The sequence below is a fragment of the Aythya fuligula genome, chromosome 3 (assembly GCF_009819795.1).
Source record: "Aythya fuligula isolate bAytFul2 chromosome 3, bAytFul2.pri, whole genome shotgun sequence".
NCBI lineage: Eukaryota > Metazoa > Chordata > Aves > Anseriformes > Anatidae > Aythya > Aythya fuligula.
In genome coordinates, this window is record NC_045561.1 from 22,133,692 (window position 1) to 22,149,304 (window position 15,613).

Sequence of the window (15,613 nt, forward strand, 5' to 3'; positions counted from 1 at the left end):
CCTGATTCACAAGTGATATTGCTAGATGCTACCACAATGCAAATAAATAATTATTCATTAAAAAAATAACAGAGCAACTTTTAGTGATCCTCTGTGTAGAGCAATAGAGGTATTACAGGTTTACTTTGAATATGAAATCAGAAATGGGTCTCTTTTTTTCCTTTGCTTTTGATTAGCCCACATGACGGCAATCTCTGTCATTAACAAATGGTGAATTCTTCCATAAAACACTGCTGGTTTAACATATGTTTCAATTGTGCAATACCAAAAATAAGATGAGAAATCTCCTTAGCTTTCCATAAGCATATGAAGCACTCAGGAATTTTCCTGACAAATAATGAATAGCCTATAATACCACAAAGGTGAACCATTTATACATGTATGTCTTTAGCACAATGCTCTGGCATGGGATAGAGTAGAGAAAAACCAACAATAACATCTACACAAATCATGCCATTGCTGCACCCATTTCATGTGCTCTGCTTAAACAAAACGACTCTGTCCCACTGGAACTAGATAATGGCTGAACATGCTACATACCAGGGGTTCTCCTGTCATCCCAGCCTTCAGGTGGGAGCTAGTGAAAGAAATGAGAAATGGAAAAAAAGGCCAACTAGACACAGTTTGATAAGTCAAAAGAACTGAAACTGAACTTTATTTTCTTTTAAAGTATTCTACAATAATGGCTCAGAATACTACCACAGTGTAGAGGGACAAGGCAGTGCTCTGGGCTATGACTGTAGATTACTCTAGTATATATATTTGCCAGAGCTTAAGAAAGGTTGAAGCATAGCAGTTCAACATTTCTTAAGCAAATATTTCATAATTTTAACAATTTCTAGGTCTTTCATATTATAGCAGGATTTATCAAATGCAATGTTGTCACAGAAGTCTTGCATAAATACAAATATTGATACTTTACCTTAAATATTGTATATCATATAAATCTGCCTTACCTTTAAAAAAATCTCCAGATCATTATGTGACCTGGAGTCTCTCCTTTTCTTTCTCTTTAAGAGTTTTTAAATATATATATATATATATATTTATATATATTTGCTATCATACATCAAAGTTTATACGAATCTCATCATTTCTGTTGTATTTTCTGCAGACATGGTCTGAAACAAAATCAACAAGTAAATCAAAAGCTTTCTGGTTATCATACGAAAGTCAAAGAGGATTGTTCCTCTTTTTTGTGTGTGTGTTTCAGTAGTAGTATTTCTTTTAATCTTGAAAGCTTTCTTCATAAACTAGAGGCCCATAGATCATTTAAAGCAGTCTTTATAAGCAAACTTACATACTTTGACATGCTTTTGTGAGGCAGTTAGTATCAAAATCCAATAGTATTTCTACAGAACCATATGACTTTCTGCGATGCAGATATACATTTCATTTCTAAAAAGCCACAGTTCTTTTTCTACATCTGCTCTTGTCAAATCCCCAGGATTCATTCATAAAACTGTTTTTCCAAATGTTGATGCTGTTATCCCCACTGTGGATTAAGATGTACACACAATCTGGTGACATCATCGTGTGGTTGGTTGGTAAGTACGAAAATACCCTCTCCAAATCCACAGATAGTCTTTTCTATCTCTAAGTGTTCTGTATTCATGTCACCAAACAGTGTAATGCAATGATGACACATCTCCGTGCAGGCTAAGGGTCTTCTTCCATCAAAGGAATCTCTAGAGGTAAAAAAGAAATGGTACTGGTTACTGACTGTAACTTCCCTTTAGATCTTTGCAGAGTGTTATTATTAGCAATTCTGCAAAAAAAAATATAAATGGGCATTGTAAAATCTGAACAATATATATAGTGTCTCCAATTCTATACCCATTTATGCTCTAACAGCTATATGAACATTAAACTACTCAGACTATCCATGTTTTCTAAAACAAGTTAGGCCCACCAAAACCTAAGTGCAAACATCCCTTCTACTACATTAAAGACTGACTCAACATTCAGAGTAAGCAGAGACTTCTACTGGCATCCTCATCATTTCTCCCACCTCCTTCCAGAAGTCCTCTTCCACTTGTGATGCCATTAAAAGTTAGCCCCAACCCTATGAAGCAGGAAGATTTCCTCCACCTAAGCTTCACACACATTTCTCATTTAAATGACTCTGAAGAAAGCTACGTAGTTCCCTTAACATGTTAAGTAACAAACCATAAGGCTCTGTTAGAACTACATGAAATTATATCAATGCATGCTTATGATTTAAATGCAGACAATAGTATATGATGATCTCCCTTCTAATACATGGTCCTGTGAGTAGGTTCCCCTTAATGCTGTGACTCCCACGTCCAAGGCTCAAAATGTATGTAAATGCATACATGCCTTAGACTGAATAGTTTGCCATATATGCAGACACAATGAGCTTGTTTAATAAAGGCTGCTAATTCTGTCTGGGCATGAAAATATGATTTTCTTTCCATTTTAAGGAGAAAATCATGTTCTTTGTTGTGAAAACCACAGTACATAAGGGAGTTAAGAATGTAGCAGTTGAGGAGCAGATGAACAGACCAGAACAGGCAAGATGATGTTTGACTTTGCTGCTGTATACAGGCACACGCCGTCATCCCCGTTGATGAGACTGCTGCTGCCTGGTCTGGAGAGAAGCCTTCTGGCCTGTCCTACCCTCAGGGAGTCAAATCCCTTGCACCACAGTTAGCAAGGACATATCATGGACATGAAGCTCAGTAGCATGGTTTTAAGAATGTCCAAATTAAGGTACGGACTCTGCAAATATATGGAGAAAGTAAAAAGCAGGTCAGCTGGCTTTATTCCTGCTCTGACTGTACAAATGAATGGCTCCTGCTTATGGACTCACGTATCTCGCTTATGTAAGACTCACCATCTGTAATATCAATCCGTGGACTCGTGGACACAGCCTCTCCAGGAGTGCTACGGGACACATCAGTTCGATCTGACCCAGAAAACGCTGCTGCTTGGCACGCCGAGGATGAGTACAAACTTTGGAGCAGTTCAGAGGAGCCTGATTGACTATCACAGGTCTCAGATTCACTAGGCAGCGTGTCTGTAATCCTGGGGCCAGGATAAGCAGGAGGACTCTGATCTTCTGTCTGCAAAATACGCCCCTGGTCTGTTGTAGCTGTGTATCCAGGTGCTAGAGCGTTCAAGCTGCTGCTTACAGCTTCATCATAGGAAGGCAGCATGACAGGAACACCATCCACCACCACAAAGTCAGGGTCACCCATGGAGCCCTCCTGGTTGCCTCTAAGTCAAACAGAGAAATGATCGCAGAGAGCCAGAGTGTTTCAGAAGCACATTGGAGCAACTGCTGAATGCAAGTAAACACAACACTTTCTAATCACGTAAAGTGATGCTACAGGGTCATTAACATTCACAGAAATGTTTGCTTCACACTTTTGCAAAAATCTGTTCAGATTGACAGTCAGGTAGAATCTGTTACAACTGGATAAATGAAACCAAGTAATGTGAAGCACAGTTTAGAGAAGGGAAAGAAAACAGGTGCTTGGAAGAGATAAGGAGCACCATTTGTTGTGCCACACAGACAAGATATCATGGATATGAGATCACAAGTGCGCTTCACCAGTCAAGAGTGTTGGAACCCCTGGAAAGATGTGGGCTAGAGCAAAAAAGTGTTTACAGCACAGGTACAGGCACTGAGCTGGCTATTATCGGATGACAGGAATCTGGGGGCCAGATTTGTGGCATCCTTCAGGTCTTGCTTTCAAAGGAAGCAAGCCTTAACCAGCACTAGATTGGTTTATTTTTAAAACAAATTATTTAAATTATGTTGGGAAGATTTGATAAACCCTGAAGTATATTTTTTGTAGTCAATTAAATCACAACAGAATCCTAGCAGGAAGGAGTTAGTCCCAGATCCCCTTAGGACATGAAAACATCTGAAAAGAATAGGCCAGAAAGCCATTTCAATAACTGAGATGAATCCAGGCTATAAAGATATCTGTGGTGCAATCCTTTACCCTAAAGGTTTTCCTAGTTATATACATATATGTATCCTCCCCATGTACTGTAGATATATATGTTAACATACACATTAATGATACAATCCATATACTTTCAGGTACACGTACTTATTTAACAGTAAGTCTGCCAAATTCATTCTCCTGCATTGACATAGAGATATATTTAGTGACATACAGTTTTTTTACCTTTCCTTTCTGTGTGTGGTAAAGACACAGAAGTGAAAGAAAGAGAGAGTCACCCAGTCAAGGTCCATAGCAAATTGAGCACAGGCTGAAATGTAGAGACAGATCTAAACCTAGATACATAACAAGCTTTACCTAAACCATAGCATGCCTGCCTTTGTTTTTCCCATTGCAAGATAATAATAATAGTACCCACCTACCTGTCTCTTGAGGAGTGCTGTGCGAATCAATGACAAATGCTCATAGCTGCACAGTATTTTATGGAAATAAAGGTAGATGTAGGAGATGTTCATGAATCATGATGAAAATAATACTCATGAAGGGAAAGCAAACTTCTAATATAAATTTGTCCACAGGAAGGAAAAAAAAAAAAAAAAAAAAGAAATTCTTTCTTAAAACTTACATTACTGAACCCACAGTACTTAAAAATGAATTCCCCTGGCACCCAAAAATGACTATTTTAAAGCACTGTCAAATATTTTTATATGCAGAAGCAGCAATTCTCAGTAGTAGAGCTGCAATTACTCCCAGAATGAATCTGGAAAACTTTGGCTTTTATCTTAGTTGCAGAAGGAACTACAGTGGCTTTCCAGGGGTGCCTGTCTGTGTAGGTAGTTCAGATACTTCTGTTCAGTGCAAAGGAGGTATCTGCAATGCTCAGGAGCCATTCTGCTTCCTCAGCAAGGAGCACTGAATGTGAAAACTGAATTAAGGGTTTCAGTGTTCAAAAACAAAAAATAATCAACCAAACCAAACCACCACCCCAAAAGACAAGCAAACGAACAAAAAAACAGTACAAACCTTGGAAGGAAATGTGTCTTAAATTTGGTCTGGAACATCCTGGCTAAAATGACCAGTAGAAGTACTAATAAAACACTGGTAGCAGTAAAAGCCACTATTTTCCATGTAGTCAGGAGGGTCTCCTGTGTATTTGGCCAAGTTTGTTCTGTAACAAAAAGAGAACAATACCACAATTGTGCTTATTACTGCTGCTATTTTATATTAATTCTGCAACAATAGTCAGAAGTGCCAGTTAGGGTGTGAGATTTCTTACATATGTGTTTTATTTACAAACAGCCTTAACAGCAAACTGTCACAGAGGCTAGACCTTGTTTTTTCCCCTTGATGTTTCTTTTATGCATGCAATCTTGAATTTGCCTTATATACATACTAAAAAAGCCACAAGACATTCCAAAGTACATCTGAAGAGCTAACTGTTGAGATGGTTTAGGATCATTCAGGAATAAAATATATAGTATTTAATGGCATCTAAAAACCAATGTTAATCACTTAAGCCTAAAACAAATGAATTTCACCAGGCTTTTCTAACCTACTGATTTGATCTAAAGGAGATGGACTATAAGAGGATATGCCATTGCTGCTCCCTTACCTGTTTTGACACAGTAGACTTGGTAGGAGGGGAACCACTCTCCGTACTGGCAGGTGATGTATTTGTAGTCATTGGTGAGGGTGTAACCAGGATCACAGTAAAACTCCACCACTGTCCCGTGGTTGTAGCGCTCGCAAGGCCGTGGGTGGCAGATATAATCTCCATGGCTCACCATTGGAGGTAGTGGACAAACTTGGGCAGACAGAGAGAAAAGGAGAAAGAAGTTAAACACAGCCACCTGCCACTGTGCATCAAAACACCCTTCCAGGCTCCCTGCCATTTCAGGACGCTATGTTTGAGTGGCACCAACCCGCTACTGCTGGAACACCACACTCCTGTCCATGCCAGTGAACGGGTGCATACACCTCCTGCAGAAATGTGAAGTTTGAAAACTTCATAGGAAGTTTTTGGCTCACACTTACACCAGAAAGCACTGCAGTCACCTGTTTTTTTAAAGATATGACAGATGGTATCAGTGAACCCTTCCAGCCTCTGGGGTAAAGGGGAGGAGGAAAACAGAAGGGGGCACATGGGTGTGTAGGACAACTATATGGGAATGCAGGGGGACAGCCAAAGAGAATCTTTTTCCAAATGAAATATCTCAAATTCAGCTGTATGATCCTATATCTTTTTCATTAGCATAATTGACTGGTTATATGCACTAACTAAATTCTGAAATAATCACTTTTAAAGATGAGTTTGCCATCAACAGTGCTGGAGGAGGTGCATGGCACATGACACCACTTAAGCAACTACAGTTGTACAACTGAAGTTTTGTTTAGCTGGGCTCAGACTCCACAGGTGTTATTTGTGTTTTGTTATCTCTGAACAGCCCTACTGATTCCAGTGGGATTGCTGGTGGAGTGAGGTATTAAATATAACAGAGACTAAGCTTGTGTTAATTAAGTACAGTAGTTTACATAAGGTTATGTATATAAGATTGAATTGCAATATAAACATGTGGAACTTTTATTGTAGACCCAGAAACAAGAAGAAATGCCCTCTCACATTGCTGTGAGATGAATTCAATAGAGAACTGAAGGAGCAGTCTCTAGGAAACAGCAGCAGGTAAAGCAGCTTGCAAGCAGTATTTTTCTGAAAGAAGATGTTTATTTACTGAATAAGTATTAGTTGAATATTATTTTCTTAAGTATTGCTCCTAACACAGAGGAAAAAAAAAATCCACTAAGTGTAATGATGTCTAAAGTGGCCACATATTGACCTAAACAGTGTTTCAGTAAGCTATTTTTTTTTTATAATTTTTTTAATCCCCCTTCAGATACAGTAAACTAACTGCGTCAGTCCCCCATCTGCAGGCTGCCTGGCCCCTTCACTTCATGCCTCTCTCGTGCAGGCCATCCCTACTGCATTGATTTAAATAATGAAAATGCCATCTCTGAAGAAGAATCTTCCCAGAAATTACAATTCAGCTGCTTCTCTCTGTGAATCCTGTTACATGAATAATGCATTTCATAAAAAAAAAATACACAAGATATTAAATGAATCTTCAAGAGAGGCTGATTACAATGTGCAGCAATGTCTATTCCTCATCCCCTGGGGACATGGTTTTGTTTGCATTTTCCCTGGCAAGGCTTAATAATAACTTGAAATCAGAGCAAGTAATTCACATAGAAATTCACATCCTCAATACTCTGCACACTTTCCAAAGTCTCTAGGTCCATGAGAAATAGAAATGGTTTACTGAGAGGTCAAATTGATATTGAAAACAATTTTCTTAATAGGGTAAAGGTGTCAGTCTGAAATAGCAGGAAAGCACCTTTTGTCTATATGTGGGATCATTCCTTTATTAAAAAGAGAATAATCAGTGAAAGCATAAAACCAGGCATGGAAACCTGGTATATTTTTATTATCTACATTTATAGCATGCCAAGATAGCAATTTAAAATTCTTTGCAACTGACTTTTGGCAAACTAAGACAGGCTGCAAGAGATGTGTGGATGCACATTATCCTCCTAGCAACAAGGAAAATGAAGCACATCTTATCACAGGGAGCAACCGCTCAGAGAAATAAATTTCTCCTCTCCAGAAATGTACCTGATGCCATTCCTGACACTCCAATTCCCTAACCTATTAACATCATTAAGGGCCAAAACAGCCTTCTGAATAATAAAAAAAAAAAGCCTCAGTGCTGGTCTCCCAGCTTCAGACTGACACCGTTTCCAGTCAGATTAAAAACAATGTACTGTGGGTACAACCCGTATGTGGAGCTGCCAGTCTGTTTACAAATGGAGATGTGTTTTATAAAACCTGAAAACAAGAGCATTACTCTTAGTGTAGGATATGTACTTAGTGCTAAAAATGGCTGCCACTCCATATACTGGCATCCTCCATATTTTAAGGGAAATGATCATGTACTGATGCCTCCTGGAAATGTCTGCAAACATTTCTTTAAAACACTGTACTATGTTAGCCATGAATTAAAGATTTAAATGTCTGTGCTTACAAACAACGCTTGTATTAAATGCTTTTACAACAAACAGCAGTTGCAATGGAGCAGGTTTGCAAATGAAGGAGTTAAGCTCAATGGTATCAAAGCTTTATTCTTATGTCAGGTAGGGTGTCAGAATCTGGGTTTTACAGTCACATGGGGTATCCCTCATCACCTCCTGTAAACGCTTTGTTCACCCAGTTTAAGGAACCCTCTAACAGCTGTGTGATCAAACTGGTCCCCAAGTGCCTTTGCAAGCATAGTGATTAATGATCAGTAAAACTCAGGTTCAGAGTCTCTTTTTCCAAGTGAAATCAAATCAGGTGAGTTATATCAGCAGCAGTCAAAGATGAACTTGTTTTCATCTCTGGGCAGTTAGTCATACACCTAGTTCTTTTCTCAGCTCACTCCATTTCCATAATCATCTTTGCCCAAGATCATTTACAGTCAGTGGAAAGACAGCAATGAAGTGGCCTTAGCTTTGATCACAGAAGAGCAAGATTTTGGCTAGTCTAGAGGGCTGCTGAGCACTCTTGGCTCTCAATAGACAGAAGGTTTTTAGTGAAGAGTCAGTTGTCTTACAGGACACTGTAAGTGTCCTGTCCCTCACCACTGATACTTAGCATCGTGCTAGATACCAGTGTATGATAACAGTTACACATACTAAAGAAATGTGCCAGATCAAATATGAAATAAAACCCAAGTGGCAAAATTCAGTCCACTGAAGTTTTCTAGGGAAGTTAAAATTTTTGCAATTCCAGTGATCATCCCTTGGTGTATTTGGAAATTACAGGCCGTGGATTTCAGACAAATGCATCAAACTCACAGAATGAAAATAACCACAAACAGACTAAAATAAAAGTGTTCTTGACAAGTAAATTTTCACTGTCAAAGCTGAATGGAGTATGGATAATAAATAATCAGAGATAAGTGAATTCTACTTCAGGAAGTTCTTAAAAAAATCCTTCATGCCGTTCTTAAATGTGACACCAAATTTTTATTACCAACAGAGTTCAGCATCTTTTTAACATTATAAATCTTTTAAGTCTTTAATGTACTACTACTAATAATATCCTGCATAAATAATCCAGCAGTATTTTCAGACAGATAATATTAACCTTTGGAGCATGTCTGAAGTACAGACATAAGTCAGGTAGTGCCTGCTGGGCATTTTGCAGCCCATGATCAGGATCTCTGCATCTTTATTGGCCACAGACTGCAAGGGGACTTACAGGGACTTTACAGCACAGCATTCTTAGCCAAAATGTAGAATCATTAATCAAAAAGAAAGAACAAATGTGTTTATATCACAAATAAATCTCTTCTGGGATGCTCTGGACTACCAATGCTCAAGGAAGCTGAAGGAAGGAATTCCTGATTTGATCTGACAGCCACCTCCTCCTGCTCTTAGGAACAGTTGGAGCTCAGGTCTCTCCTGTGAGATCAGCTATGGGCTTTCTTCTCTGGCTGATTTTAATGAAAGTTTAGTACTCTGAGGAAGAGCTTAAAACCTGGGTTTCAATTCAGTCCTTATGTTTCAAACACAGTCACATGCTGCCTCGGAGAAGCAGACCTACTTCAGGCTTACAGATTTATTTTTTTTGGAACAAAAGACAACAGAATACTTCCCACCTTAGTGTATGCCTGCAGGTAGCTCTCCCTTTCATGAGGTGTCAAGGCCACAGGCTTTGCTTTCTGAGCTACAGCTTTCACAACCCAGGGCAGCAATCAGGCTTTGCCAAAGCATCTACTGCGTTTTATCAACCACCAGACTGTAGGAATGTCCATGCATGTCTGCTGTTTATTGACAAATAAAGCATTTTTAATGGCAGGCTAAATGGTGCAGAAATTAAGGTTCCTCAGCTTTTCCAAAAAAAAAAATAAAATAAAATAAAAAATGATTCCTGCACTTTTGGTACAAAAACGCTCAGTGAGTAACATCAAGCCACCACCGTGCCCTCTATGCTTGCTGGTGTGATCCCCAGTAACTGCTGTCCCAAACCACACAAACTGAACTGAAAACCCACACTGAGTATCTGCAGCTGTGCTCATGTCCCAGGGACAGCAGAAATATCTGTAACATTCTCTGCAAGGGAAAGCCCAACAAAAGGCAAAGGTGGCTCTTTCCCCCTGGTGTTGCCAACCAGAGCCCCTGCCAGGGGGATATAGGCAGTGAGCACTCACACATTAGAACAATAAATGGAGTTCACCGAGTCATTTTTTCTACCCATTACGGTCAAGAATCTTATTAAACACTGCCCAGAGGATACTGCAGTAATTCTGCACTGCTGACATTGAGACTGTAGGAGGGAGTAAGAATTTCTGGCATTAGCATAGTCTCGGTTAACACTGATGGCACAGAATAAAGATGTCATGTCACTTTTTAAAAGCCATTGGTAGAGAGATGGAAGTGGAGTTGCAGCTATTTACAGTGCTCCAAATTTTAATTTTTGGCCAGTCAGTTCATTGGCATTCTGGCCAGTAGGTTTAGTCTTTGCTCAAAATAAGCAGGATGTAAATTATTCAGGTTTTGCCTAGCCATGAGCCAAACACAAGCCAAACAATAAATGTAATAAAGTTGTGAAATACAGGGCACTTATGCTCACAAATAAGCAAGAATCTGATTTTCTAGCTTTGAATTTTTGTATAGTACATTTTTTCTCTAACCTTTCATGTAGGATTCTGGTTACTAGGTTAGCTGGTTTAACTGAAAAATCCAGTGTGAGGCCAGCCATTTTGTGTTGCACACAGGGATGGACAGTGTTAGAGACGTTTGCAACTAATCAAAAATAAAGCTTCTTCCAAACACACCATGAATCCCTGCTTATTATGCAAAGAATGATAAAAGATTAAGATGAAACTTCATGATGAGGGAGACACAGATGAAAAACTGCAGATTACAATGCAGAGGGGAAACAATGCTGTATATTGCCAGATAGTAATCAGAGGTACAGAAAGCACAGGCTTGCCTATGGTGGACACACCATCTAGTTTGTGCACAAGCTGGAAGAGAACAAGGGTTCTCCTGATTCTTATTTGTCATTCTTGTATGTGTCACAAAACTAAGTAACATCAGAAATCTGGGCACCTGTCCTCTGGCTACTGCAAGTCTCTTCTTGACAGTATAGTCCCAGCCTGCCTGCATTCAAGGAAGGTGAACACCTTCTGGAAGGTGAATATTCCTGGAAAACCCAGGGGAGTTTCTCTTCTGTTCCAAATTCACCTCCTAATCACATTCAATTTTCTTGTGAAGGAAACGCCCAGGAGCCTTCAGTCATCACTACTACTGTTCTACCTTGCCAATTTTACCTTCATGTAACTGTCTGCAGTGTACTCACTTGAGGTAGACATCCCGCTGCAGTGCATGGGGCATCCTTAGCTCCGCGTATGTGCTAAGGAAGAGCAGGGCACTCAGTAAAGGCTGTCTCCTCCCCCAAAACATAAGCTCTTAATTCCCTGAAAAAGCCACTGAGGGACCTATATATATTTCTCCCCAAGCTGGATGCCTTTCAGCCCTCTCATCCTTGCCCTGCATGCAGCCAAGAGACCAGCTGGCCAGCTGATGGTGCTGTGCTTGATCACCAGATGGGAGAGTGCAGTTGGGAGATAGAATTGTTTTTCACAAAATGGTATTTTCATGTCAGAACTGCTACAATCCATAATTCAGTTCTGGTATATTGAATATGTATATTCAGTTACATTTCCAACCACTCTTTACTTCGAGCCATCGTTTATGGCAAGAAAATGCAGCAGTGTGCATACCGGCAAACCTGACTTCCCATCCAGGATGGCCTAGTAAGGATTTTTTTTCCTATATTGCCATTGTACAAACATATCCTTGTGTATGTAGACTTTGAAAAATATTATTTTTTATTTTATTTTATTTTTTTTTTACAGTAACATGGAAGATGAAGGTTATGTTTGTTCCTTTTCCTTCTTTGTAAACACTGTGCCAATAAAACTCAGTTCCTTGGTTATTTCAATATCATTACCCTTCAGACCTTCAGAATAAAATACTCATCCGAGAAACCTTTCTTACATAACTCAACAATTCCTGTCCTGTGAAGGGAGAGTTAGTGCACATTATAGCTGTACTGGAGTAAGTGAGAAAAAAATTGTGGCCACTGAATTTGCATTTTGAAAGTAAAGACATGTTTTGAGGAATTTTCCTGATTATTCCCACAGCAAAGCAACAGCATGAACAGTACTACCAAAACGGAAATAATGGTGGAAACAACTAAGTATATAAAGTCACTCCTACTAAGCTCAACAGTAGACGTAATATAAAGGAATAAAGATACGAGATTATTATTTTGAACCCTGAATTTTCCAGTAAATTTATTTATTGAAAGCCTACAGCAAGGATTATTCAAAATACTGTATTCTTAGCCAATAATTTCCAAATTCTTCTCCATCTCCAGTTACTTAACCTTCACAGTGCCACCTACATTTTTTTCCTCTGAAAAGACACTCGGTTGCAGTTAAGCAACTCCTTACAGACCATTCAGTAAGTCACTGGCAGCTGTACCTTGGGTCTCATGACTCCCAGACTGCTTGCTCCCACTCCTAGACAACCATGCTTTAATTTGGTACCCACTAAAATTACAAGAGTAATCTTTCAATGTGCACACAGTAGGAAGCACTTTTCACCTTCTACAAAGTGTGAAATGAATTGAATAATTAAGATTTTAGTGAAAATCTGTTTCTCTGGTCTAGTTCTGACAAACACCATCTTGCTGAAAATCGCTATCACTGGCACCAGCTGTAAGAGCCTAAATGAAGCATTATAAAATTTATTCCAAGCCTATTTTAACAATAGTTTAGCATTAATTGATTCCCAAAGGGAAACAGAAGGTGATTTACAATCACTTACACGTAGAGCTTGTTTATTACTTGGAGTTATGGAAACCATTTCACAGTTGCAGTCAGCTGAGCTCCTACATGAGTATCAGACCGAACTCACCGTCACCCTCAACAATCCTGCCATTCATAGCATAACTGGCAGTAAACTATTGATCTTAATGCAAAAGCCTTTATTTTCAAATGCATTTCACAGTATGTATGAGATGAAACACATCCCACGTGAGCTTTCACCTGTAAATTATAAGTTCAAAAATGTGATTTTTGTTTAAACTGCAAACATTGATTATGAACTTGCCGCAATGGAGAGCTAGGGTTCTTTTAGCAAGACACCCATAATTATCTTCAGGGAAATATTTATATTAATGATTCACATGGGAGTGCTTGGAACACCATGGTCTCATTTACAGCAGATCATTTTAGCTTTCTTCATCTCTCAGTCCTTGTTTTGTTTCTTCCTTTTCCCGTGAGTGCTTGACTTTATGATAAGTAATGGTCTTTTTAAGACTTTGAGAAGCATATGCTGAATATTTGGCCTAATTTCTGAATGTGGAGCCAATTGCTTGCGACTATTTTTGTATAGAATTGATGCCATTAAGGTGTCTGATTGCCTGAGCTCCAGCTGCAGCCAGGTACTGTACTCCAGTGACCTATCATTAACAACTACATTAAAAAAGAAACAGAGATAAATGCTGAGGCTGGATTCCTGTTAAAGAAATATTCAGAAATGAAAACTTTAGTTAGATAGTGGAAAGACCATTCTTCTTTTCTTCTCAGGTCAGTGCTTTTACTGCATCTGATGGTTATAATAAACTATGCCTATTGTATATCAACTTGTGATTGGGATGCTTATGGGCTGACTGCATTCATTGAGTTTAATTGGGGACTGCACAGACACCTAACAGGAAGGAATCAGAGAGCTGCAAAATAAGCCAGGCTTGGGTATTTGACAGTTGTCACAGGATAACCCCAAACCTGGTAAAGGTTGGAGAAAAAAAAAAGGTCAAAGTACTCAGCAGTAGAATGGAGGTGGAACAGGGAGACAGAACTGTTGGGAAGTTGTCTAAGAAGCCCAGACAGGTAAAAACAGCCATCAGAGATGTCTGAAGAAGCCAGTGCTCACTGTGAGCTGAATAAGCCAGGGTTATCCCATTATAACTCTCTTTAATTTATTTTTCTTCTTTGTTTATAAGAAACAATCCCTTGAGCCTGCCTGGTGTCACCTACACCCATCATTAGATATTGATGAAAAGAAGGAATACCAAATCCAGCTGCACTTGCTGGGATAAAAGAGACATATCCTAAGGCTTGGCTGAAGGCTGAAGAAGTCAAAATGTACCTCCTGGGAGAAGGAAAATCACAAGGCTCTATCCCCCTTGGAATGATGCTAAGAAAAACAAAAAAGGAAGGAGGAGAACTGGATGATAAAGCCACAAAACCAATTTACAAGACTAAGGAGGTATGAAAGAATATTAGTTTCTGTTATTTATGTGTAGTTATCAAGTTATCCACTGGTGAAATTACTTCTATTTAAATGTTGGTTTTTGTCTCTGAAAGTGAACAAACCTACACTGCAAGTAGACTTTCTAGAGTCTATAGCTACACTTCCCATTTTTTGTGGAAGATGTCCTGTGACTGCACTATGTAGCCAAATTTAATGAACTCGTCCATAAAGCACAGAGAGATTTGATTTCAAGCTAGACAATGCAGTGTGTTTTTCCCTTCTGAGGAGCCTTGCCATATAAAGTTAAAGATTAATATTATAAAACAGCCCTCAGGGATAAATTTTGTCTGCTTTCCCTTACCTAATCCTCAGTATATTTAAAGCACTCTGGATAAAATACTAAGTGCATCTGGCAGCTAACATGGAAATTCAGAGCAGAAATTATGGCTCTATAAAAGAGTCTGGATGTCTGGCTGATTCTGGAAATGCTAAGGAGTTTCTGAAAGGTACACTGGTGTACCTGTGAAGGTATAATAACGATTTATTTTGACACTCCTGTGCATCAGGCAGAAACAGAAGACATAAAAGAAACAGATTAGTTGTTCTTCTGTTGTTTACTTGAAAAACTAAGACTAGTGTGGAATGTATCTATTTCAATCACAACAAAGATCAATGAAGATTTCTGCAATGAAAAAAAAAAAAAAGAGTAGTAATATAATAGTATTTATCATTCTCATACAACATTTTCAACTTGGAGACTGTTCTCTAAACTCTCAATCCCTTCATCCCACCCCCAACAAGAGCTGTACAACGTCCACTTTTGTGTATCATTCTGTCTTCAAATATGGTCTAGTTTTCTTTCTACTTTACAGTGCATGTGCTGCAATTAAGTGATCTGATGATTATTAAGCAGTACAACCATAGAACAATATGACTTGTCTGGTGAATATTTTATGTCACTGTGCTCTTTCTGGTTTTAGTTCATCTCCTCACTTCTTCAGCTGTGGATAAAGATCTACAGATGAAAGTCAGAATCCTCCAACAGAAATAAATAAATAAATAAATAAATAAATAAATAAAAATAGACATTCCAAGACATCTATGAGCAGCTCTGGAAAGTGTTCAACTTCCACACTTGCACAACATATCTGGACATATGTACCATTTGTACAGCCTTGGGTGATGAACGAACAACAACCTACAGTCAACAACCCTTAGAATTATTGAATGTCTTTTTTTTCAATAAAACTGTGTGTAAATACATCACACCTGCTTTATATGACTCATAAGACCCCAGAGTGAAAGACCAT

At 38.8% G+C, this 15,613-nt stretch overlaps 1 protein-coding gene across 3 annotated transcripts in view; it reads right to left on the reverse strand.

The window, feature by feature from the left end:
- Positions 1 to 629: 629 nt before the first annotated feature.
- The window catches only part of SUSD4 (sushi domain containing 4), a 73,298-nt gene continuing 58,314 nt past the window's right edge, over positions 630 to 15,613 (reverse strand). For 2 of the 3 annotated variants that reach the window (XM_032185666.1, XM_032185665.1), the window contains 4 exons: positions 5,551 to 5,742; positions 4,962 to 5,106; positions 2,858 to 3,240; positions 630 to 1,688 (listed from right to left, as the gene is read on the reverse strand). In XM_032185666.1, the coding sequence (XP_032041557.1) occupies positions 1,660 to 1,688; positions 2,858 to 3,240; positions 4,962 to 5,106; positions 5,551 to 5,742 (749 nt within the window). In that variant the 3' untranslated portion in view covers positions 630 to 1,659. Of the gene's footprint in view, positions 1,689 to 2,526; positions 2,743 to 2,857; positions 3,241 to 4,961; positions 5,107 to 5,550; positions 5,743 to 15,613 lie in introns of all 3 variants that reach the window. The other variant, XR_004253140.1, reaches the window with a different exon arrangement.